Source organism: the organism of the source record quoted next, unplaced genomic scaffold, assembly GCF_019419815.1.
Source record: "Pyrus x bretschneideri cultivar Hongxiangsu unplaced genomic scaffold, Pyrus_bretschneideri_v1 Contig40, whole genome shotgun sequence".
NCBI lineage: Eukaryota > Viridiplantae > Streptophyta > Magnoliopsida > Rosales > Rosaceae > Pyrus > Pyrus x bretschneideri.
The window spans coordinates 1,537-27,110 of record NW_025999724.1 but is presented as its reverse complement, the minus strand read 5'-3'; the positions used below and the strand labels follow the sequence as shown (position 1 = coordinate 27,110).

Sequence of the window (25,574 nt, the reverse complement as noted above, 5' to 3'; positions counted from 1 at the left end):
ACTGTGAATTTAGTCTCCCCAATCTTTTGTTGAGTTTCCAAGGTATTTATAAAGGGAAACGATTTATACAGACTTCTTTTCTTCTTGTACGTTGCCATTTAGTTTTGTTCCTTAATTATTTATTAATTTAATCAATCTTACGGTCAGGAAAAAGAAACAAGGATGTGCACAAGGAAAAAGCGGGTATACAGAAGTCACTTTCATTTATAAAATTGAAATTGTTTTTAGAAATTGAAAAACCAACAAATAATTTTAGAGAGTGAGGTTTTAGTAAATGTGTGTGGGATAGATAGAGATTTAAGGCAGGGAAAGCCAAAAACAAAAACCAGATATAACGGAAAAGAGTTGCAAATTTAGAGAAGTGAGGTTGTTAAACGCAAAGTCCGTTTCATGCTCTCTTTCTCACACTTTGCCAACCACGCACTACTTCTTCACCAATTGCAAATTTGCAAACACAAAAACAAACAAACCAAAGCTAATGAGGTTCCACCATATACATTACCATGCACCTTCATAATCTAACTTACTCTCACCTCCAAAGCGCGTGTTCTTCATCTTCCAAATTCCCAACGCACACTACCAAGTAATTGCCACCTAGGTAATTAAGATCTTCATTCAAACAAGCAACTTGTACTAGTCCCACAAATTAGGTGCAAAGTCTAAGATTGTATTAAACTATTAATTAATAAGTGCTCTCAACTTGTTGATTGAGATTTAAGGAAGTATGACCTTTTAAATCACTTACCAACTTACCAAATGTAGGTTTTTGGCTTTTCCTTTCAGTTAGATGTTAATATTAAACTAATTAATTAATTATTGTTATGTAATCACAATTCGAAATAAAGACCGTTAATCCTTGATTCCTAAAAATTCAACCAAGTTAGGTTAGGTTGTCAAGACTTGAATATATACATTTGAGTTGATCGTGATATATTTTTTCTTTACTCGATAAAAATAATTTAAAGAGAAAATAAACTTAACGATATGGTATCTCACTGAGTATTTCTTTTTCTTTTTCCTTTTTTGTTTTGAAATTGTTATTTGCACTCCAAAATTCTTATTTTACACTCCAAACTTTCTATATTTAGAAAGAAAAATACACTTGTGAGGAGTGTAAAATGAGATTTTTGGAGTGCCAATAACACTTCCTTTTTTTAGCATATCATAGCATTTATTCAACAGGTTAAGAAGATCAATACCTGAAAATGAAGGAGAATGAGAGTTAATTATACTGTCTCCTTTAATAAAGTAAGAATAAGTGTTCTATTAATGAAACTTGCATCTATATTGTAATATTTAATGACAAATAACGCATGCAAGTAAAATTTAAGTGATTTGTCCGAATATGTTAGAGAAGTAAGCACACTACAAGTCTAAAACGCTTGAAAATGGAATTTCACATTAACATAGTACTATATTCTCTGTGTTTTATTGATCAAAGTTGAAAAGGAGTACTATGTTCTTTGTGTTTTATTGATCAAAGTTGAAAAGGAATGGTGTTTGAGCCTAGAGCTTTGTTAGGCGCGTGTGAGTTTACACTCCCACACTTACTACTAACACGTCTTGTTGAAGATACTTCAAAATACAGGCTGCAGTTCCACATGTACATGTGTACATGTTATTTTAATATTGAGAGAGAGAGAGAGAGAGAGAGAGAGAGAGAGAGAGAGAGGGAAGGAGGGAGAGAGAGAGAGAGGATTGGAATTTACAAAGTTTGTTGAAGGGAAGCAAGCAAAGCAAAAGCAAAGGCAAAGGCTGAAAGGCAAAGCCCCATTACTTTGCCTCAACGATTTGTGTAAGGACGATGATTGGAGTGCAAGCCTGGAACCATGGAATCTGCGGTGCTCCCCTCACTCCCACTCCTCTCAACATTTTACCATCTTTTTTTATATATATTTTCTTGTATTTTAATCTATAATTTCTATTATCTATTCTATGTATGACAGTTTATGTTGTCAAGTGTTGTCATGCTTGCACGACCACATATTACATGCAATTTTTAAGTGTCTTCTTAATTTATTTTTGTTGGTTGTGAAAACAAAAACTTGGTTACACCAGTTTTATACATTGATTCATCGTCACATAATGTGAAAGAAAGACACCACCGATGTATGAAAACAAGAATATGAGAGTTTTTCTCACATTTTGGAACTAAATTTGGCAACATGTAATTTAACCCTCCTATAATTAAGGATTTTCTTTTCCTTTTTTTAAGGGAAATTACATCCAACTAAATTTGAATTCCTCTAAATTCATGCTTCATGATGATCAAGATCTATGGGACAATTAGATGACAACAGAGATATATGGTACATCATTTATGTCATACTTGCAACTCAACCACTAAATATGTACTGTATTAGTGATCAATCAAGAATGGAAATTTCTCGATCACCATTCAAGATAAATAGGTACATTTTACCTTAAATGCCAATGAATCTCTTCATTTTCTGTGCCATGTAATAGTTTAATATCATCCCCAACTTGAGAAATTTTCAATGCCCGGAATAAGGGGCAATACGCCGGCACCATACGTTATTATACAAGTGGAAATTTTTTATTCAAGTGTCCCTCCACTTGTATAATCACGTATAGCATATGTGTCTGTATTCCGAGCACACTAAAAAAAACTCTCTCAACTTTTAGGCAACATTGTCACATCCCGGTCCGCATAGTAAGATATTATCTGTTTTGGGCCACGTCCTCACGGATTTGTTCTGGGCTTCCACCTAAAACGCGTCTTACTATAGGGAGATGGGCATGTACATATAAGGCACATCACCTCCTTTCCCCCGGATAATGTGAGATCTTACAATCCACCCCCTTTAGGGGCCCGACACCCTCGTCGGCACACTTCCGGCCATGAAGTGGCTCTAATATCAAATTGTCACATCTCAGTCCGTATAATAATATATTGTCCGCTTTGGGCCACACCCTCACGGATTTGTTCTTAGGCTTCCACCCAAAACGCGTCTTACTATAGGAAGGTGGGTATGTACATATAAGGCACATCACCTCCTCTCCCTCAGGCAATGTGGGATCTTACAATCCACCCCCCTTAGGGGCCTGACGCTCTCGCCGGCACACTTCCAGCCGGGGAGTGGCTCTGATACCAAATTGTCACATCCCAATCCGCATAGTAAGATATTGTCCGCTTTGGGCACGCCCTCACGGATTTGTTCCTAAGCTTCCACCCAAAACGTGTCTTACTGTAGGGAGGCGGGCATGTACATATAAGACACATCAATTCCTTTCCCTCGGGCAATGTGAGATCTTACAAACATCGTCACCCATCTTCTTTGGTTCAATTGTTTTGGTTAAGTGTTGAGCATTGTTTGACTCTTCTATGTGATAGGGTTCATAAATTGAAAATTAGTCTAGCAGTATGTGAAACTAATTGTTCAAATTATACAGGATGAATTTCGTACACACATTTTAAAGAGTAATGTTAGAAATATCATATATTTATATCACATTTGTGTATTATCTAATATGGCAAGTGATGCATACAACTAACAATGTTACATCCCACATCGCCCATGGGAGTGGATCCTGTAAGCCTTATATATATATATATATATATATATATATATATATATATATATATATATATATATATATTCTCATCTCTACCTAACACGAGGCCTTTTGGGAGCTCATTGCCTTCGGAGATCATCAGAACTCCAAAGTTAAGCGAGTTCGCGCGAGAGCAATCCCAAGATGGGTGACTCATTGGAAAGTTCTTGTGTGAGTTCCCAGAAACAAAACCGTGAGGGCGTGGTCGGGGTCCAAAGCGGACAATATCGTGCCACGGCGGAGTCGAGCCCGGGATGTGGTGGGGGCTCGGGCCAAGATGTGACAATTTGGTATCTGAGCCAATCCTTGGCCGGAAGTGTGCCGACAAGGACGACGGGCCCCTAAGGGGGGTAGATTGTTACATCTCACATCACCCAGGGGAATGGATCCTGTAAGCCTTATATGTATATTCTCATCTCTACCTAACACGAGGCCTTTTGGGAGCTCATTGCCTTTGGAGATCATCTGAACTCCGAAGTTAAGCGAGTTCGGGCGAGAGCAATCCCAGGATGGGTGACTGACTGGGAAGTTCTCTTGTGAGTTTCCAGAAACAAAACCGTGAGGGAGTGGTCGAGGCCCAAAGCGGACAATATCATGCTACTATAGAGTCGAGCCCGGGATGTGGTGGGGACCCAAGTCAGAATGTGACAAACAATATCTAACGAGATCAATTCATTAATTGATGTGCCATGCATACATCACTTGACACATTAAATAATATGTGATACAAAAATGCGTACTCCCGAATAGCTCATTAGAGTCATTATACAAGTAGTCATGCATGTATGTTCCATCTGTTTTTAGTTGAAATTTGAAATACTTTAGATTGCCTTAAATATCAGTCTTCAAGTCATTAAAAATATATATAAATCCAACAAATAAAAATGTCACTAAAATAAAGGAGGAAAATTAATAAAACAAGATGCCTTTTATTTTCCTCGTTTTCCCTTTCTTTCGATTTCATGGGTTTTGACTTATACAATTCATGCCACCATGTGCGAGGCAGCGAGTGTGATGTCTCGTAGCCTAAATCCTCGTTCTATATACCAAGCCAAAGATTAAAGAAAATGATTTATATGTCTTTGGTTGAATAATAAATTATTTTCCAGAGAAAAAAAGAAAATAATTAATATGTATTTTGTTTAAAATAGAGTAATTTTGCTTTTAAATACAAGTAGCACGAAATATAAATATTTTTGGATTTAAGGGTAAGCTGGTTTGTTTCTCAAACTGCACTTCATGATAAAATTAATTAATGGAAACTAAACCATGCTGCTAATTAAATTTTAAATTTTCTTTTATCCAACAAAATATGAATTTTAAAACGTAGTAATTTGGATAAGTATCTTTGTGAGTATTATTGGGAACACTATTTGTTTGTAATCAATCAGTTCATGTGTGCTGTTGACCCTGCAGCAGCCAGTCATATTCCCCAAGTACTAAGCCGGTTTAGTTCTACGATTATCAACTAATTAATCCTGTTCTGCATATATTCTATGTAGAAGCTGATCATCATTGAGGTTCACTTAAAAATATTGAAATGGATGGAAATAATTATGGTTATTAACAAACCTTATTTTAAATGGTTAAATAGATTTGAAGTAACTGATTACTAATAAGAAAAGAAAAATTAAACAGAAGTTATATGTTAAAGTGCTGAAGTCATTGATATTGTGCACCAGAATTATGATACAGCTTATCTTTGGGATGAAGATCTCTTCTTAGTGGCGAACTACTACTTGAAGTTGTTCAAGTTATTAATATATCGTATGCACTTTTATTAGTACGTATTCGAGTACCCTTATTTTTTAATACCAGATATATGAGGGAAAGACAATTGAACTTGGGATTGGTGTATGGTCGGGTGAATGCTCTTAATCATCTAAGCCATTATTGTAACATCCCACATCGTCTAAGGGAGTGGATCCCTGTAAGCCTTATATGTATGTTCTCATCTCTACCTAGCACGAGGATTTTTGGGAGCTCACTGACTTTAGGTTCCATCGGAACTCCGAAGTTAAGCGAATTCATGCGAAAGCAATCCTAGGATGGGTGACCCATTGGGAAGTTCTGATGTGAGTTCCCAAAAACAAAATCATGAGGGCGTGGTCGGGGCCTAAAGCGGACAATATCATGCTATGGTGGAGTCGAGCCCGGGATGTGACAATTTGGTATTAGAGCCAATCCTTGGCCGAAAGTGTGCCGACGAGGACGTCGGGCCCCTAAGGGGGGTGGATTGTAACATCCCACATCGCCCAAGGGAGTGGATCATGTAAGCCTTATATGTATATTCTCATCTCTACCTAGCACGAGGCCTTTTGGGAGCTCACTGGCTTCGGGTTCCATCGGAACTCCGAAGTTAAGCGAGTTCGGGCGAGAACAATCCCAGGCTGGGAAGTTCTCGTGTAACTTCCCAAAAACAAAACCGTGAGGGTGTGGTCAGGGCCTAAAGCGGACAATATCATGCTATGGTGGAGTCAAGCCCGGAATGTGATGGGGCCCGGGCCGGGATATGACAATTATTCAGTTAAAAAATATTGTTTAATTGAATGAATTAGGTTTAAGAATGTATATGTTTTTTATTGCATAATGTTTAAGAATGTACTTATTTTTGGAAGTAATAAGTATTTCATTAATTAAATAAACCGAATTCCATCATAGTTCTTTACCAGGCGAACAAACAACGAAACCACAACTAAAACAAAGAAAAACCAAAAAAAAGACATCACAACATAAAATAAACTCTTTTGAGGTACAATTCCTCAATCATGCGAGACCTGCAATTAACCAACCACAAGATAAACTCAGAAGGCCTTAGCCCTAGAGCCGAACCGAACACCGTCAAGACACACAAGGTAAATATTATACCATCACCTGAAGACTTGGCAACAAGAAAGCGTGATTGTGGATCCCTCAAAGCACTGCAACGACCCCACAAGATGGGACCAACTTTGGTGATCTTGCAATCGTCGGCAAAACCCTGTTACGAGTCACCTCCAACAAAAGTCATACTTCCTCCACATAATCCTTGCCAAGCACGCAAACCAAAAAAATCACCACCTCAGATTCGGCTCGCTTTAAGATTCGAGGTAGAGCAATAAATCACAACCGTTACAAAAACTCTCCTCCTCAGAAAGAGAGAATGACCACAACCACGATCACAAAGGCCCTCCTTTACAAAGCTAGATAGCGACCACTACCAAAAACAAAAACAAAAAAAGTGAAGGAAGGAATCAAGAGAGATTGCCACCGACCCCAAAACCAAAGACTGGAGTCGGCGTCAGCAGGTTTTTCTTTGGTCTTTTTTTCTCCTATTGCGGCTAGGGTTTGTCTCAGCCGCCTACCCCCGAAAAATTTTACCGTTTAAGAACGTATAATAACTAATGTATTTGTAGGGGGATACTTCAGATTAAGGAGCGTAAGGGTTAGAGAAATGAAGAAGGGTGAAAGTTCAACTTTTAACTGTGAATTGCATTTCATTATCAAATCATTAGAACTTTTGACCCTTCCTTTTGTAGAATACATGCACAAACGTCTTCCTTTAATTTCACTTTGGCAATTGGATTGGCCAAGCCAAGTTATGCATATGCTCAAAACTACCAATACATTAATTGAAATTTCAAGAAATGGGAAATATTGTTGTATTAATACGACTACTTGCCTTAAATACTGGTTTAGAAACTAATATGGCAATTATGTATTCATGCAATGAGTACAATAGTACCTCTCCCCTGTAAATACATACACATACATATATATATATATGCATGTATATATGTACAATATCCGCAAAATCTACTTTATTAATAGATAATTAATTAATTAAAGTAATATAATTTATTACCATATATGTCAAGATGCCAAGCGTCAAGGTAGGTTTGTTAAGTTATAATTTATCAATTAATTCTTGGCTTGAAGAGTTATCTGGGTGTGGTGTGGATAATATACGTTGTGTCCAGCACGTAAGATTCCAAAAACCAGCCTAAGACGAAATTTAAATGTAGAGATGAGAGTAGGGTTTGGTCGTCCTTGGAGAAGCAAGGGATCACTTTATTCTGCTGATCATGGGTTCCTCTCTCCTGTAAGGTTCCTCTCATGACTTCATTTTTACGTACTACTACAAGACAAGATAGCCATACATATAATAATATCAAATTCCAACCATGTAATATACATACATATGGTTCATATAATATTACACTATAGCTAGCTTGGACTAAGAAATTGCTTGCTAAGCAGGGAAATATTGAGCAACTACGCCAGTCAATAACCGAGTTTTCCATTTTTTTATGCTAATATTGTATATGCATACTATCTGTCCGCACTACTTCACAAGTCACCCATGAGAGAGAGAGAGAGAGAGAGAGAGAGAGAGAGAGAGATTTTGTAACTTGTGAGCCACTCAATGGAACATGTTTGTTGCAACTAAGCAACCCAAAACACCAAAGTAGTTGAATAGGGTTTCAGTGTGTAACAGATGAATGAGATTGTATATCTATCCAGATATAAACTATTTAGAACACAAGTCACATGGTTTATTTTATTTTATTTTTTTTCAAAAAAAGGATCATGTTGGTGGTTTCGCCACGACAATCCACCCTTTCGGGAGCCGAGAAGAGTCATGGAGGCATTTCAACCTCCCTCTGGCCACCATCATGCGATTCACTAATGCTAGGAATCGAACCAATAAAGTGTCGTGTGGAACACGAGCCTGTAATTCGTCCCCAACTATTGGAGCACCCCCGGTGGTTTAGTCACAAGATTTATTTGCACAAGTCGACTTAGGCAGCAGAAAAACATAAGATTAAACAATATTGGGATCCACCAATTTAATTATCTATGTTATAGAGATTACAGACACATGCAGTGATCGTATATGCGCTAGAGGCCACTTCTCTCTCAGACACATGAGTCTAATCCATAATGTGCCATGCTTAATGCCACACTAATTACTTTTTACAGAGAAAGACATCTGTATTTCCCTCTCCCTCTCATGACAGATACTACAACAACCAGCTCAACCCCCCCAATGTGTTTTTGCTGAGCTTGTGGATATGACTGATGAAACTAATTAATTAATATCTTTATTAAGAGATGTGTTCCAATATTCCAAATTTTGATACTATAATTAAGGGAAATTCTAAGATCAGTCGCGTTGGCACTCGTGAGGTGATCTACTGATCCTATCACTCCACCGTGAATGATTAGTAATAATAAAGTTTTTTTTTTTTCGTTTTTGTTTCGTTTAGTGTTTAATTAAGATTGAATTAGAATGATAACTCATAAATTAACTACATTTGGAATTGATTATTACTCCTAACATAAATTAACTACATTTGTCACGGTCATTAATTACATTTGGAATTGATTATTAATTATTACTCCTAAGTTCCTAACATAAATTAACTTCATCTTCCGTAGATCTGAATCTGAGTATGAATATGACATCATAATCTATCAGAACCATACTTTGCAGTTGTCACTTCTCTTGTACGTACTTCGTGATTCATGCCTCCACAGTGTACTGACTTAACCCAACTGTTTTCTTTTCCCATTATTTTTATTTCCTCCTTTCCCTCTGAATTAGTCATTTGCTTTCAGTAATACAGAGAGTACACGAAACCAATACTTCGGACTAGTTTATTTAGATACCTTTTTTTATATTTTAACAAACGTATTATCTATCCTAAAGGGGAGTGAGTGTGTTTACCTTCATAAGGGCTAACAATAATCTGGTTCAAATTCATTTTTGGCAAGAATCAGATTTAAGACCTCTTACTTACAAGTGAAGAGAAATATCACTAGACCGTAATACTAAGTGACTCTTGATAAAAATTCAAGAGGAGCCAAGATGGTGTCACCAGCAGGAGACCAAATTTACAAGTATTTTAATTTTATTTTTTTTATTTTGAAAAAGGGGACACGCTAATGGCTTAACCACAGTAATCTATTTTTTTAGGGGACGAGAAGACTAACAAAAGACAGGGCGTATAATTCACCGGAATCAAATATAGAACATGTCGTATGAAATACGAGCCTAACATTTGTCCACAATAACTGGACCATCCGGTGGTGGTTGACCAAGTTTACACGTTTGGTTATGTTAATTTGTGTATATTATACTATACGTGTGATGTTTTCTTTTAAAATTTGCATTATATCAACTTGCATTCATCTATATACGCCAAAGTCATTGTCCAAACTAATTTGAGTGGTACAATATGAAATTAGAGCGTGTTTACGTTTCCGTAATCAGAATAAAAAGTCGGAATGTGATTCCGATTACGGGTTATTCTTGTGTACTAAAATTTGAAGGAATCAAACTGGATGGGGTCCACTCGAAAAATAGGAATTGAATTCCAAATTTTGGAGGAATTGAACTCCTGAGTAGGAGGTGTCATTTGAGTTCCGGGACAAAGGAGGAATCCAGAATACAATTTTCTACCTATTATAACCCCATCTAATTCCTGAAAAACTCCAAATCTGCCACTCAAATCAACAAGCCCAGACCTCTCTGCCTGCCTCCCTTTCACCTCCCCGTGCCCAGCGAACCAATCTCAAGAATCCTAGGGCGTCTTCAGATATCGTAGTGAGTTGGTTGTTCTTTGGTTGTGGCATCGTGGTTGGATGGGGATGGAGGTGCGATGCGCAAGAGAGATCAATGGATGCACAGGAAATGATGATGAAGGATCCACAGAAAATAAAATGGAGGAGAAGGAGGAAGAGAGTGGTGGCGGTAGCCGCTGGTGAGGACTGAGGAAGGATACTGGGAAGAAGAGAAATGACGTTAAAATTTAAGTTCCAAAAGGTTGAAAACTTGGGCTGCTGGCTTGGGAAGTTATGGGATGGGTATAAAAATTAGGTTTGAAAAGGTCAAAAAAAAAAAAAAAAAAGTTTAAAAATTAGTTTATAAAGAGATAGAAAATTCAATCATTTATGGGTTAAGATTGTATGAAAATTAAATTATACTCATTATCACATAAAATAATTCATTTAGACCAAGAGCAGTTTAGTAATCAAATGGTTTTGATTCCAATTCAAAAGTGAATTGGTAAACAACTTGTATGAAACCAACATTAATCCTATTCTGTTTCCTGACAATTTAGTAAACATCTTTCATAGGAATTTGATTCTGATTCTGATTCCTCCCCAATCCAATTTTACGTCAATTCAATTCTTCCTCAATTCGATTCCTCCCATTTTGATTACAGATTAGTAAACGAGCACTTAGTGTTCACTATTGATTTAGAGTGGGAAAATAACACCTCCCCCATTGTCATTCTCTAATTTCAGAATTAACCAAATATGAATTTAGTGTTTGAATATGATTTTCTTCTATTTATAATTTGCACTCACTCTCTCTTTGCTAGCTAATAGCTATGGGTTACTAGTACATGGAAGTGGTGGTGTGGTGGATGTGATTTGAATTAAATGGAAAGATTATGACTTAATTAATTGTGATCTTGAAGTGTAAAACAAGGACAAATTGGTAGAGGGCTGAAAACCAATATGGTGCATGTTGATTGCTCAGAAAGGGCATGAGAATACTAACATAGAACACAGGTTGCAAATTGGTTCATCAGAATACGACACGAGCTTTATTAAGCAGCACAAAACATGACCTTAATTAAGCTAAACTTGCTAATAAATCCAATCCAAAGATAATTTTTTTCATATTATTTTTTGGGAATTGTTATTAGTACACTGAAAATCTCATTTTGCACTCCAAACTTTCCATAATTGAAGGAAAAATATACATGTGAGGAGTGTGAAACGATATTTTTAGAATGCTAAAAATAATTTCCTATTTTTCTCATTGTTTTTTTTTATTTACTTTTGATTTTGGTGAACCTTTTAAAAAAAGACCATGAGCCATGAAACAGCCAAGAGATAGAGGAAGCCAAATGATTTTTTATCCATTAGATTGGCAAGTTGAAAAAAAATAATATTTTCTTAATTCGAATCAACCATTTCCCCTACTGTTGAGTCGTCCGGATTGTTAAAAAAGCGAAAAAAGATTATTTTCAGATCTCTTCTTCCAAAACCTATATATCAAGTGATCCGGATCCTTAAAATTTAATCCAACAGTAAAAAATTATTATAACTTATAAAATTTTTTACTAACTTCTCTGTTTTTAGCCGTTGAATCAAATTTCAAAAGTCCGAATCATTTGATCTAGGGGCTTTAGAGAAGAGATCCGAAGAGGATCTCTTTCCAAAAAAAACTGCTAATGTATCTTTTTTTTTTCCCAACATGATCCTCTTCGGATCTATTTAATGAGGATCCTGAGAATCTGTAAATCTTATCCGTTCATCGTACATCATGCGTTCAGTTTTTGTCAAGTACGGTTTGTTTTTAATTTTAAATAAAAACATTTAAAATCATTTTTGACCGTACGATGTACAATAAATTTACACAAGTTATAAATTTCCAAAATTCTCGAGGATCCGGCGAGTATCCGAATTCCTTTTTTTTGGTACCACAACTGCATTTCCGTTAATTAGAAAACTGACCCAACTGTCATTACGCTGCTTTGAAACAGCAACGCAGTTCTAGGAAACAGAAATCACTGTTTTTTTTTTTGTTTTGGTCGAAAATAAAATAAAATAAAGAGAGATAGGAAAATGTTAATTTACTATGCTTTCTTGCTTTCAATTTGCCATGGAACAGACAACAGAGTAAAATATATGAGCGCATCGAAAACCGTTGAGTTACTGAACTAATATATGTATATATATATAGAATTATTAGAAATTATAAACAAAATAATAAAAAGAGTTTTTTTTATAACTTCACTCACAAAATAAAACTCTCTTTGGATCACTAATCACTCTGGAATAAAATTGGAAAATAAGTTTGATTGGGTTTTGCCTCTCTCCCTCCTCAACTGCAGGAAAAAACCATGCTTTGGTCGACCATGGCACTCAACTCTTATGACATCCTTGGAACAACACGTCTACAGCTGAGCTACTCAAACTCGCCGAGGTTCAACAAACACAGATGTAGTTCTTGGGGGCACAGTGAAGCATCCTGAGGAACCATCATACGTAGATCTCTTAACTATTTCATCCGTTGACGTTACCTGCAACAAGTTCATATTTAAAGAACCAGTATAAAACAAATCAAGCAGGTTTATCTTTGAAGCAACTTCAAGTGATCTGAGCTCATCTGACATTCAGAATCTTTCTTCTAGGCTTGAGATGTTATGCAGAAAATCTCTGGCGCTCCCTTCGATTATGCCAAATTTGAGCAAAGAAACAACATGAAAAAACAGCGGTAATTGACGTCAATGGTTTACCTGCACAGGATGCAACTGAAGAGTCCTAGACCGAAGAGGGGGACTGGCAAATGACACCTCAGTTGGACACGCATTGATGATAACCACAATGTAAGAGAAACTGTGCAGCACAAAGGTTTGTCAAGTGAATTATTTTCCAATCATTGGTATCATGGAAAAATTAAAGTTAGAGATATTTATACCGACATTGGATCAAGCTGAGATAACCCTGGCACGCCTTCATGACCATCTTCAATGCTCATTACTATGACTCCAGGGACTAATGAAGGACCAGTATTATGGAAACGTACCCGTTCCTGAACAGTGAATATTATGTATTAAAACTTGGGAGCAAATTTGGTTTATCTCTAAAATAAATGGTTCATCTCATAGCGTTTGCTATACAAGAAGCCCATCACTTTTTCTTGGTAAAATCAATTCTAAGAAAAAACATTACTATTGTAGTGGAACGTAAGTATGGATACGAGGCTTCTCACCTGAATAGCATTTGCTGTCCTCAAACGAAAAAGTGGTGAAGAGTACCTAATACGTAACAAATTAGAAAAGTTCTCCACAGCAGCGAGGATGTGACTCTTCTGAGGCTTAAAGGATGGATCTGCTAATCTTGGTTTCATTCTGAAAAAAGGAAACATAACCATAAAAATTATGACTTGACATTTTATACCAGTCATCATAAAGTTTCTGATGCCAGATACACCTTTCTACATCCCATGTCAACGTCACTAAGAAATACGCAGGATCAAATGATTGTGGAAATAGACGAGTGCTTACAGCGGCCAGCTGTGTTCGTTCTTCTCTTTTGGAGGAAGGCCAACACCCCAATTGTTAGAGCTATAAGCGAAGTCCAGCCTGGAAATCATACCAAACAAACGTTATGCTTGAGAAAGACAGACGTCATAGCACGCATGGGTTACTCAATTAGAAAAGATGAAATGGGACTATAGGAGTGAGATTTATTCTTGAGCACATAAAGGATCCAACTTGTAACTCGAAAGTAGCATATAATGCAGAAGATCATATACTTATTCGAGCAGTTAGATATAAGATCAGCTAAAATCGTGAAATCTTATGTAACAACTATAACTAAGACTGTAACTTGGGAATGAGATTGGCAATTGACCTATTGAACCAATCACCAGAATTGTATGAGTCACGATCAAGTGATTTTGACCGAAGCAGCTCATCGCCGGCGTGGAAAAATGGTATCCCCTAAAATTAGGAAATCATTTATAACTGATTGGTCATACAATATCCCAAAAAAATGAACAATATAAAAATGAATTAATAAACATCATAAATAATCCTAGTAGCCTGCCATTTCATACATGAAATTTTCATTAAATCAACATTAAATACGATTTAAAACCTGTCCGAGTGCTATTACACTTGTCGCCAAGTGATTTATCCTGCATCTCTCCTCTAAAGAAATTTCCATCGAAGTCTACCAGTAATGGATTGAGTTAGACAAGAAGTTACAAATCTGAAGTCAAATAAATACTGAAGAAGTACATGTACCTTCAGAGCCACGATGTCGAACAGAGTTTCGTTGTCATGAGCAGAAACATAATTGATCTGGAGAACAAATGTAGTTATCAATTGTATGGTTTTTCTATGTTAATATTCGTCATTCTACCTTTAAAGCATCAATATGAAGTTATGAACAATGCATTAACATCCCGAGCAAAATGCATTAACCGAAGTTCATTAACTGCCAATACTCAGATTTGCTAAGCCCACTTGACAGCAGGTTCTCAACCTAGCATCTAAAATTATACATTACATTACATCGGTTAAGGGTATAAAATATGGCTCAGAAAACATCAAGTACCTTCAAACAGGTGGTGATAGGCACAAAATCACAAGAACTAAAATTATGAATCCTGATATAGATACTTACAGTTTCAGTAGGAGATAAAGTATATGCTACAGGTGTCCCGCCATAGGTCAAAACTTCTGCTCCTTTTACCTGAATGAATCATTGGAAATGTCAAGGTAATGCATTTCAGCTAAAACATCAACAGCGGATATTGATACTTATCCCTCTGGAAATTAATGTACACCTCTTTCCCTTCACAATCGGTTAGCACAAAATCCCTCAGGTTTGCAGCCATTCCAACCTGCATTGCTGTACTTCCATTAGATACGATCACAACAAAAATACTAAAGGAATTATGGCTTATGAAGCCTTTTGCAATATCACTGTAGAAAGAAAAATAAGATTTGGATCCAAAGTCAGTTAAGTAGTATTATTTAAAAAAGGATGACAATCAAAACTTCAAATAAATGAGAAAATGAAAAGTAAAAGAAACTTCAAAGTGACCATCCCTAGAGAACTTCGTTTTTTATTGAAAATTCTTATCCCCTAGATGAAGAAACCTATCAGTTTTAGTCTACCAATGCAGCTCATTCCGTCAATACAAGAACAATTTTCAGTTTAATTTCAGTTGGCATCCATCAATTTTCATGATTTCATTTGTACATGGACTAAGGAGACAAAGGAGTCCAGCATCGGGCCAAAAACAAAATGCTAGATATATAAAAATGCATTAAAATGATAAACCTGAATGTGATCCTTTGATTCAGCAAGCATGTGTTTTGCAACACTTTCTGGACCATGATCGTGACCATTAGGCTACAGAAGAAAAATAAATCCATTACCTATGATGAAAACAATCATACAATATTCAACATAAGATATCACTTTCACCCTTAGCATGAGTCAAAACTGTAGTGATATACATATTACTAGTAGGCTACAGAAGAAAAATAAATCCATTAACTATGATGAAAACAATCATACAATATTCTAACATAAGAGATCACTTTCACCCTTAGCATGAGTCAAAACTGTAGTGATATACATATTACTCCTTCAATGATGCAAAACAAGATATATGTGTAGAGTGATGCTCTTTCTCCGTATAGTCTAGCTCACAATGTTGATCATGCAAATTTCACTTCACCTTATTATGGTCTTAAGAGATTGCGGGACACATAACATGTCAAAATGTTTCAGTACAGAGCACCCACTATACTCATACAAAACATATATAGTATATGCATGCAACTTATTAGCACACGAAACAAAATTTGTAGTAGTCTCGCTAAATAATCAACTAATATATAAAGAGCTCCTTTTAAAGTCATTATATACCTGCAAGAGTAGACCGGTCACAAATCCTTGCTGAAGAGGATGGCCAAATGGAGATCCACCAAGTATTGCATCCCGTATTCGATCATTAAAACTGATAGATAAATCAACACATAGCTATAGGCACTCACTAGGTAGTGAAGAAAGAAATGGAAGAAAGGAAAATCTAGTATATATAGTTCCCACTGAGTTCGCATTTGACTAGAACAAGACATTCCAGTACAAGGTTGAAGTTCAACCACCGTACATCTTTATTTGTGTCTCTTTTGAATCTCTTATAAGGAGAGAAAAACAAAATAAAAAGCAGATGCCAGTATCATCCTTTCAACTGTCAGTAACTGAAAGACTATTTTTAATCAGACAGTCCTATATCTAATTCCTGCATGCCATCCTATTTCCTAGTTCCTCAACATAACAAAAAGAAATGTTGGACCCCATTTAAATGAAACGAAAAATAGTACCTCCCAATTCCAGTTCCACGAAGATTGGACTGTGATGCATTTATTCCACGTCCATTATTGGCAACTTCACCAAAATCCCATCCTTCACCATATCTTGATAAAAGTGATAAAACAAGAATATTGAGCCAAAATCATGCTAAAGATTCAAGAATTGTAAACAAAACAACAGATCCATAGGGAAAATTCAAGCATCGATTTCCAAAGCTACAATAGTAGTGTGTTTTTTTTGAGAAGAAACTTTAACAGTTTATTAAAAAAGAAAAGTGTAATACACAGAAGTGGATAAGAAATCCACCAAAAACAGAACAAGAAAATCTCTCCAGAGGATCTGAATACAAGTAGGACGACCTCAACCAAAATCACTTTACAACTGCTAACATATCCCACAGTATGTGAGAAAGAGAGTAATTCTTAAAATCATTTGAAACTGAAGCCCAAAAGGCTGCCCAATATCTTACTCTTCCCCATAGATCTGCTACCCCCACACCAGTATAATCCTCAAAAATTCTTTTGTTACGCTCCAACCAAATGTTCCAAAAAACTGCCGACACCAGACAACCCCACAAAGCTTTAGCTTTCCTCCCAATTCCTATAGCCTCAAAATTAGTGCTTAGAAGCTCGAAACAACCCTTTGGAATGACCCAACTAACTCTAACCTCCTGAAACAATTTCCACCACAGTTGAATCGTGTGTTAAATGAATATAGTGAGTAATTACATATAGATACTTGAGCCATCAACTCCATCCCTTTCCTTTGTTAGGCTGCAGAGTGCGTCTTTTGCTTTCACCTGTGCACGAATTAGTATCTTTTAGGCATTTGGCTATTGAACATCCACTCAATGTACTATGCTAACTGGCTGAGAGTATCATACCATTGTTCTTCTCATTATATGACCCATAAGATCAAACCGGAACCCATCAACCTGCCAAAAGATTCATATGATTCCAGAAACCACCTTTAAGACTTATAAGTATACATGCGATGATGCATACAACTCAAACCCTTTCAATCTAACAATAAATCAGTATACACTTTATGGATGAAACTACATGAGGCTTCTTTGAGGTATTCAAGCACCATTTGATGAGTGAAATCTCACCTTGTAATCAACTGCCCAGTGCAATAGATCATCAACAATTAAACGCTCAACCATAAAATGCTCACTAGCAGTGTTGTTCACACATGTACTATTCTCGATAAAGCCATCTGTATTTCTTCTTAAGTAGTATCCTGGAACAATCTATAAGTAAACTTTAAATCAAAACAGAAGAATGGAAATCATTCAGGAAGACTGTAAGGCAGGACAACAGTCTATATATGGTGGGATCTTATGAATAATAACAAGTCATAACCTTATCAAGAACAGAATTCACACTAAATGGCCCACTTTCGGACAAATGATTGTAGACAGCATCCAAGACAACACGAAGGCCGTAACGGTTAAGCGCCTGCAAGCAATATAACCACTTTCCCATTATTTTTCACCCAAGTAAACAGGAGGCATACGAGGGGACACTAAAAGCAGAAAACAGGAAAGTCTGAGGAGAAGAGGGTGGGTGGAAGGGATGAAGAGAGAAATCAAGTAAATAAATTGCAAAACAAAAGGAAAGAGAATAAAGATCCAGTTAGGACAATGGAAGAAAAACTTCAACTGACTGCAGATAAGATAACTTGTTAATCTAGTATATCACAAGATGCATTAAACACAGAATTTGGAGAAGTGACAACCTAATATCCATACCTGGACCATCTTCCTGAACTCAATTGCACGGTATGTACCATTTGCATTACTTGCATAGCTTCCTTTAGGGACCCCCCAGAGAACAGGGTTGTACCTTCAAAAGACGTAAAGATCAAGCCATCAAAAAGTACTTAAGCTAATAATGTAAAACAAACTGACAGAAGCATACCCCCAGTTATATCCATCATCATTTTGGATAGCTGTAATAAGAGCTTGTTGCTCATCCGAATCTGGAGCAAACTTTTCAAGTATCTTGAAATCTGGCCAATGTCACACAGAGGAATGGTGCAACCAAGCAAAAGTCAATTTAGCTTACATAAGACCACAACATTTTGTTTCTGAAACATCAATGTATATACACATAACTCATACATCATATTCCGGTTTGCATCAACATCAATGGGAAAGGTTCCTTTATATTTGAAGTTCAAATGGAAAGGACTGGTTGTTTTGCAATGCCTAAGCTCGTATATTCCCTTACCTACACTCTTCCAATTCTCCTTCTCATCATCAACCCCTGCAAATTGGTAGGCTGGCAGTAGATGAACATGAGTGATACCAGCATTTGATAATTTCTTCAAATGAAATGCACCCGCTGAATCCTTCAAGCAGTCAATTACGTATTTTTAATTAGTAAAGTCTTAGAGAATTCCCCTTTCCTTTCATCCATCATGTAAGATCCACGTGGAATTGAATACTTATAGTTCTAAGTTAAATTAGTATGCTTCAGGCATACTTGGGTTTTAAATTAGTACGCTTCAGGCATACTTGGGTTACACCTCTTAATAGAATAATAGAACTACCTGCAAAGTGAAGGCAAGATATCCACCACAAAATTCAGAATGCACAGTCTGGTCATTGGCACTGCAATGGCAGCTGAGTATATTACGAGTGTAATGCAATACCAAAACGATAACCATATTTGGAGAAACAGACACAGATTACTCGTCAAAAGTTAAACATAGCATATATCACTTGAGATCTCTTTTTTAGATAATTGGCTGAAAGTGTCATTATATGTTATTACCTGAAATCTCTGATGTGTAACTCATAAATACTTATGTCGGAGAAAGTATTTATATCAGGTTTCTCATCAGCCAATTTATCCCATCCTTCAGGTTTTATATCATCAGAATCAAGATTAACCAGCAATGTCCGCCTGCCATCTGATGAAAGCCTGCTTCAACAAAAATTAAAAGATAATAAATCTGGGAAATGTCAATAAGCAGGCATATACATCAATGTTCATGACTAAATACATACTAGTGGATAGCAGTGATGCATAACTTTAGAATATGGAAACACCTTAGCTATTTTCCGATAACTGTTGGCTAAATTAGACAACCGGCATACCCTCTAGCATATGGATCGTTTGCATAGCACTTTTCAATTTTCAAGGTGCTAGGATGATATACAGACACTTCATACACGTAATAGCAGCCTTCCCAACTTTTTGGCCCTTTAGTACTCCAAACGCCATTAACCTCCTCAAGTTGCACAACTTCTAGGGGATTCCCCCCACCTAACGGTTCCTTATAGATGCAAACACATACTTCCTGTTTTGTAAAAAGAAAATGATTGCTTCCATAAGTAGAATTGATAGGGCAACTCTAGTAATTAATAAAAAAAACTTTTCACATATAAGTTATATACCCGAGCCGTAGGCGCCCAAAGGTACAGTGACACTGATTCTTCTGAATAAAGTGCACCAAGGGGACCATTATACGAGAACAATTCATCTAAAATACCAGGTAACTGCAGACCAGTGGCATCACTGCACCTTCCATTAGCTGTATAATATGAAAACAGATAAACCATATATTCACTGGCTGAAATTAAGACACTGCATATCGATGATTTATGCTGGTCTAGATTCGCACAAAACACACTCACGGTAATGACTATGTTCCGTCTAAAAAAATTGTGTTTTCAAGATTACCAAGCTTACAAAGCAGTGATCCCATCTGACCGAAACAAAGAAACTTAAAATACTGATCCAAGATCAGAAAAAATTAAATGTAAATGAACAGCTTCTATATTTTGCAATATAGCACCACAAGTATTTAATGTTAAATTAAATGGTTTACCAGATGGACTGCTACAAAAAATTGTCATCCAATGAAACAATATATGATGTATGCCTAAAGGATTGGAAATAATTAGTCAGGATTCTGATGGAGGTGTTTCATTATATATTCAATCTGAAAGATAGAAGATAATACAATATATGACGTATGTTTAAAGGATTGGAAATAATTAGTCAGGATTCCGACGGAGGCGTTTCATTATGTAGTCAATCTGAAAGATAGTAGATAATAGTTCTATAAAAAAGCAATGCAAGAACGCTAAACACTTTAAATGGTCCGAGAATAACTTTTAGCACAAATGGGTGACTACCACAAAACATTAAATTACAAATAACTAAGAATATTCAAAACGTAATTCTTTAGAAATTGTGAGTTTTATCTACTTCAGCACTCTCAATCACATGCACACCCTCAACAAAAGGTAATTGATCAGAATTCGTTGTATTTCACACCACTACTAGTCTAGGGAGACAAAATGGTTTATCTAAGGGTGCGTTGATAAAAAAAGGTAATTGATCAGAATTCATTGCATTTCACCACTACTAGTCTAGGGAGAGAAAACGGTTTATCTTACGGTGGGTTGATAAAAACTGACTGGCAAAGAACAAATGCAAAAACATTCTTACCATCGAAAGTAGCAACTGCCAGTTGGCATTTGAGAAGAGGTTTGGCATCCAAATCAGGGGGCACATTAAAAGCTCTGTAATCTTTGATATGGGGAAATTTTTCTTTCACCTAACAGAAATCATTTTATGCATGGGTCAGTTCGAAGCAGTTTCAAAACTTCTCCAGAAGTTACACTAAGAAAAAACAGCAACAACAGGCTCCTTGAAACAGCTTCTACAGATTACGTAACATAGTACATTTTCCGGAAGCCCATGTTTATCTTCTTCAAGCTTTACTTTTATATCCTCACCTGCTAGCAAAGAAGTCTCATTACACTTAATTTAAAGATTTGAAATAACCACGAATTCCATTACTCAAACTCGATCTATGAGTCAGGAAAGTCCTTACCTAGAATTCCATCACTCGAACAAGATAAAGCCGCGGTTTTACTAGCAAATAAGTAGCAGGAACCATTTCCAACATCGACATTCCAGGCAATAATTGATTCACTAACCCAGAACGCTCGAATACAAGAAGCCACTCTGCAGCTGTTCACCCCTCTACACACATACAAGGTCATAACTTAGCATCAACACAAAAAATTGTTTGAATCCCCCCCCCCCTCTCCTCCTCCCGTAGTGTAGATTAGAATAGAATATCGCTCGAATAAAAGAAGGAAAAAAACAAGAGAATTGGATTCTATAAATTCATTCGTATCTACCAAAACAGTAACAAAGTTTAATCCTTCAATCAAAAACCTTAATCCTTCAATCAAAAACCCACAACCAACTCGAACTTCTCCATCTTATTTTTACTCAAATTTATCATCTCGTTCCGAAATTCACAGAAACCCAATTTCGAAATTCCTAACAGGTTTTGGGAGCGAGAGAGAGAGCAGAAGAAACCTGCGAGGTAGAAGTGGGCTCCTCCTCGGCCGACATTGATACGGAGGACGACGACGAGCACTGCAAATTGGGGTGTCTGAAAACCCCGGCGGAGCGGAGTGGGAGCGGAGGGAGAAGGGGTTTGCGCTCGGAGGCGAAAAGGCGCCGTAAAGAGGATGAAGGACACGTGGCGGGGCGTTGAGGAGGGAAGTGGCGATTGGTCGTTGGAGCCGTTGATGGTGGCCGGTAAAGAAGAAACGAGGTCGAATATAATAAAGGCATCGAATTTTTAACCAATATATAAATCAAATTCAGAGAAAAGAGGGTGTGAAGCTCTGAATTTTGCTGCTGTTCTTCAGATCTTTTCTGCCCCAGATTCTTCCCTTTTTTGTTTTAAACTATTTTGTTGTCCGTTTTATTTTCAATTGCAGTTGACGATGTTATTTTAAAAGGGTTTTTTAAAAAACACACGATACTGTTTATTTTAATGAAAAATTATATTTTTATATTAAAAAATAAATTTTGATACTATTTACTTTTCCCTCTTTATCGTTAAAACTCAAAGTTTTCAAATTTTTTTTATTAGTTTTTGTTATTTTAAATTACCGTTTCATTTTTGATAATGAGAGAAATTTTTCAGTATCCTGAAAACATGATCTAATACACTAAGAGTGTTATAAACAAGTAGTTAAATATATTTTTTTTCAAATATCCACTTATATTATGACGTTTGATATACCAACATCTGTTCCCAACATGTTGAAAACTTTCCACAATGATAGACTTTACGACTATCTAGCTCATATAAAAATAAATTTCTTTTTTACTTTTAAGGAAGAAATTGTACTCTAAAAATAGTTTTTTGCACACCTCAATTGCACTTTACATGACAAACTAATGATTTTATTATGCCATTTTAGAATGCTAATAATGGTTTCTAAGTAATCAAATTCGTTTTAGTTTCATTAGGGTTTGATGTAATTTTAGCTCGTAAAGCTACATGTCAGACAAATAAATAAGAATTTTGTATTTTGAAGAAAAATACTACACCCTAAAAATAGTTTCTAACGCACCTCTATCTTGTCTTCATTTCGAACTATTGATATTATTATGTTATTTTTGGAAAGCTAACATTAGTTTTCTAGTTATTTCATATCGTTTTCACTCTATTTTGATTATGTACTGTTTAACTCATGAATTTTAAGTTCAACATGTGTGCAAAGCATGTGATCAAATGCCAAATCACAAGGACTATAGATTGAGGTGAAATATACAAATAAAACTAGCTACTAATCTTTAATCAAAAGTGGAATTGGACGAACATATAACAAAATAGCACTAACTGGTGGTTTATATACAACTTACTATCATGTTAGAGTTCTCATTTCTTGTTTTAATTAAAATTAATATTTGCTATCAATTTTATTTGTGCGTAATTTTTTAAATTGATGTAAGAATAAATAAGAAATTTAACTTCAATTTTGAAGAGAAAATGTGAAACGTTGTTCAATGGACCATTACCCCTTCAAAACGTGTGGGACCAACTATTGTTAAATTTCTCACTGAGCATGTGAGTTCATGATGATCATATGGCTCATGATCAATGGTTTCAAACTAAAAAAGCAATGTCCATAAACATTATATTATTTCTTCCTTTAATTTTATTGACTTGCTTCATTAGTCTAAACCAAACGCTCCAGTGGAGCAGTGAGCTTAGTTTCCTGCTAAAATTTTGCAGGCTATGAAGGTTTTCTTCATGAGAAAAGATCTCAAGTATCAATATCATCACGATATGTTGCCGATATTGTTCCATTGTATCGATAGAAAATAATATTAATAGCATAAATAAGTATTAATATGCGATTTGCTACAACAACAGTGCGACTTGAGAATATTGCTATCGTAATACTGCTATTTGAGATCATTTCTCATTCTCTCTTTCTATTTTAATTGATCGGGGTCATTATGGCAGACGACTCACAGTGAAGGTGAATGGTGGGCGTGCATGCTTCAGAAAAGAAAAATCTCTGGGAGATTTATGATTATTTGTCACAATTATTACGCTACTTTTATGTAACAAGAAAAAAAGCAAAAAAGTGAGAAGAAATAGCACGAGTACTTTTTAATTGGAGGCTATAGCTCCCACTAATTTTACATCGACTACAGAATTAGAGCAACTAAATTCAGAGAACAGAAGATTGAATCCCTCCGAGTTAAAGACTAAAAACGAAATAGTTATTAGACTGGATCTAAAGAAGCTATGAATTTTCATTTGTAAGACTGTTGTTTGAAAAATTCTAACTGATATGGATTGTAGCAATCCATTCCATGCTGCTCCCTTTGCATGTTTGACAGTATGAAAAGGATGTGCAGCCTTAGAAAATTATGTAACTAAAAAGCACAAAATAGTTGGTCAATGGAGAACGGTCCTTTGGTGCTTGGTGTTGGGCGGAGAATCAGAACCAGAACCATCAGAGCTTACCAGACTTCTCTTGTTACTGAAACAACTAGTATTACTACTACTAATGCAAGAGTCTTGGTTTAGAAGTCGCCGTGGTGGAGGAGAAATGGCAACCGGTGGGATCTCAATGGACTTTAGTTGGGGAGGAGGGTGCTGCCACTGAGGCAACGGTCCAGCCAGGAGAAGGGTTTGAAGCAGGGGTCCGGCTTCAATCACTGCTTGAAGTAGCTTCCCTTTTTCCGGCAACGGCTTCTCAGCTCCCAATTTCAAAGCAGCCTGTGGCAGTGGCGGCGGTGATGACAATGGCGCCGGCGGCATCATAATAGGGTCTGCATTCGGAGATGGAACGATGATCTCGGAGTCAGAAGAGGCAAAGTGTTTGTTTGATCCATTATCCTCATTTTGTTGCTGCTGCTTTTGTAGCTCTTGTTGGAGCATGAGTTTGTCCAAAACTAGGGTTTGGCATTTTGCTTCTGCTTCATCTCTCTCTTGGAGGGCTTTGCTTAGGAGATCTTTGAGACGAGCAATTTCTTCTTCTCTTGTCGAAATCTTCTCTTTTGCTGATAAAATCGTCATCTCAAGCTCCAAAGTTGTGCACGAAAGAGAACGCTTTAGCTCTTCTATCCCCTGCAAAAATAAGAACATTACTTAGCCATGCCTATAAGAAAATAGAATTTGAGAAATTGAAAGCTGAAATAGTTATCAAACGAGCTCAAACGAGATCCGGTACCTCTTCCTGAGAGAAGAATTCCCAGCTAAAGGGGCTGCACTGAACCTCCATTACTGGTAGTGTCGGTTGCTTACAATTATGTAGTTTGGTTTCTAGTTCTTGTGATATATATGATGGACGTTGAACAAAACACTCAAGGCCAAAAGCATTTATAGAAGGTGAATTGCGCGCCGAGTGAATTTTCTGTACCCTACACATGCACACAAGGACTCAACTTTTGTAGGAATGTGAATGTGAATTCTGCAGTTCGAGAGACCTTAAGTCTTCGTCAGCAGCACTTTTTGCCCGTAACTAATCCGCATAGCATGTGCATATGTGAGTAACGTTGGAATTACCAGATTTGCTAGTTACATTGTTGAACATGCACTAAATATTTATTGGTTACATTACTAATCAAATCACTCGATATTCGATAAAATTGATTGATATTGATATTGATATGATATTTGGTAAAGAACAAGAACTTCTGGAATTATAAACAGCAGACAAGTCATAAACCATTACCTTTGTGTTGGAGAATTTTCTTAGTCAGATAATATAAGTAAAAGAAAAAAGTCATATTTGAATAATTAAAGCC

The 25,574-nt window shown here is 36.3% G+C and overlaps 2 protein-coding genes across 2 annotated transcripts; both read right to left on the bottom strand.

Moving 5' to 3' along the window:
- Positions 1 to 12,288: 12,288 nt before the first annotated feature.
- Positions 12,289 to 22,160, bottom strand: LOC103958437 (pullulanase 1, chloroplastic). Its single transcript, XM_009370694.3, is given in 29 exon segments — positions 12,289 to 12,659; positions 12,876 to 12,975; positions 13,062 to 13,171; positions 13,352 to 13,490; positions 13,647 to 13,724; positions 13,996 to 14,084; positions 14,242 to 14,316; positions 14,391 to 14,447; positions 14,773 to 14,841; positions 14,936 to 14,992; positions 15,436 to 15,507; positions 16,030 to 16,120; positions 16,488 to 16,580; positions 17,205 to 17,275; positions 17,360 to 17,410; positions 17,588 to 17,728; positions 17,841 to 17,936; positions 18,230 to 18,323; positions 18,399 to 18,489; positions 18,711 to 18,831; positions 19,033 to 19,093; positions 19,257 to 19,406; positions 19,583 to 19,785; positions 19,883 to 20,019; positions 20,943 to 21,051; positions 21,180 to 21,235; positions 21,331 to 21,449; positions 21,451 to 21,482; positions 21,828 to 22,160. Coding segments are annotated over 29 exon segments (2,934 nt in total). The 5' UTR covers positions 22,089 to 22,160; the 3' UTR covers positions 12,289 to 12,548.
- A 1,743-nt stretch (positions 22,161 to 23,903) lies between these two features.
- Positions 23,904 to 25,273, bottom strand: LOC103958417 (synaptic defective enhancer 1-like). The gene is made up of 2 exons (XM_048566211.1): positions 24,998 to 25,273; positions 23,904 to 24,894 (listed from the first exon to the last, which is right to left on the bottom strand). Exons 1-2 carry the CDS (start codon positions 25,193 to 25,195, stop codon positions 24,220 to 24,222), a joined length of 873 nt encoding a protein of 290 aa, XP_048422168.1. The 5' UTR covers positions 25,196 to 25,273; the 3' UTR covers positions 23,904 to 24,219.
- Between the last annotated feature and the right edge of the window lie 301 nt (positions 25,274 to 25,574).

Bases quoted from the DNA above. Each gene is read 5' to 3' on its own strand.
- LOC103958417 (XM_048566211.1), bottom strand. From the start codon at position 25,195: ATGTGTAGGGTACAGAAAATTCACTCGGCGCGCAATTCACCTTCTATA. The intron at 24,895-24,997 runs GTACCGGATCTC...TTATTTTTGCAG, and splicing joins AATTCTTCTCTCAGGAAGAG to GGGATAGAAGAGCTAAAGCG.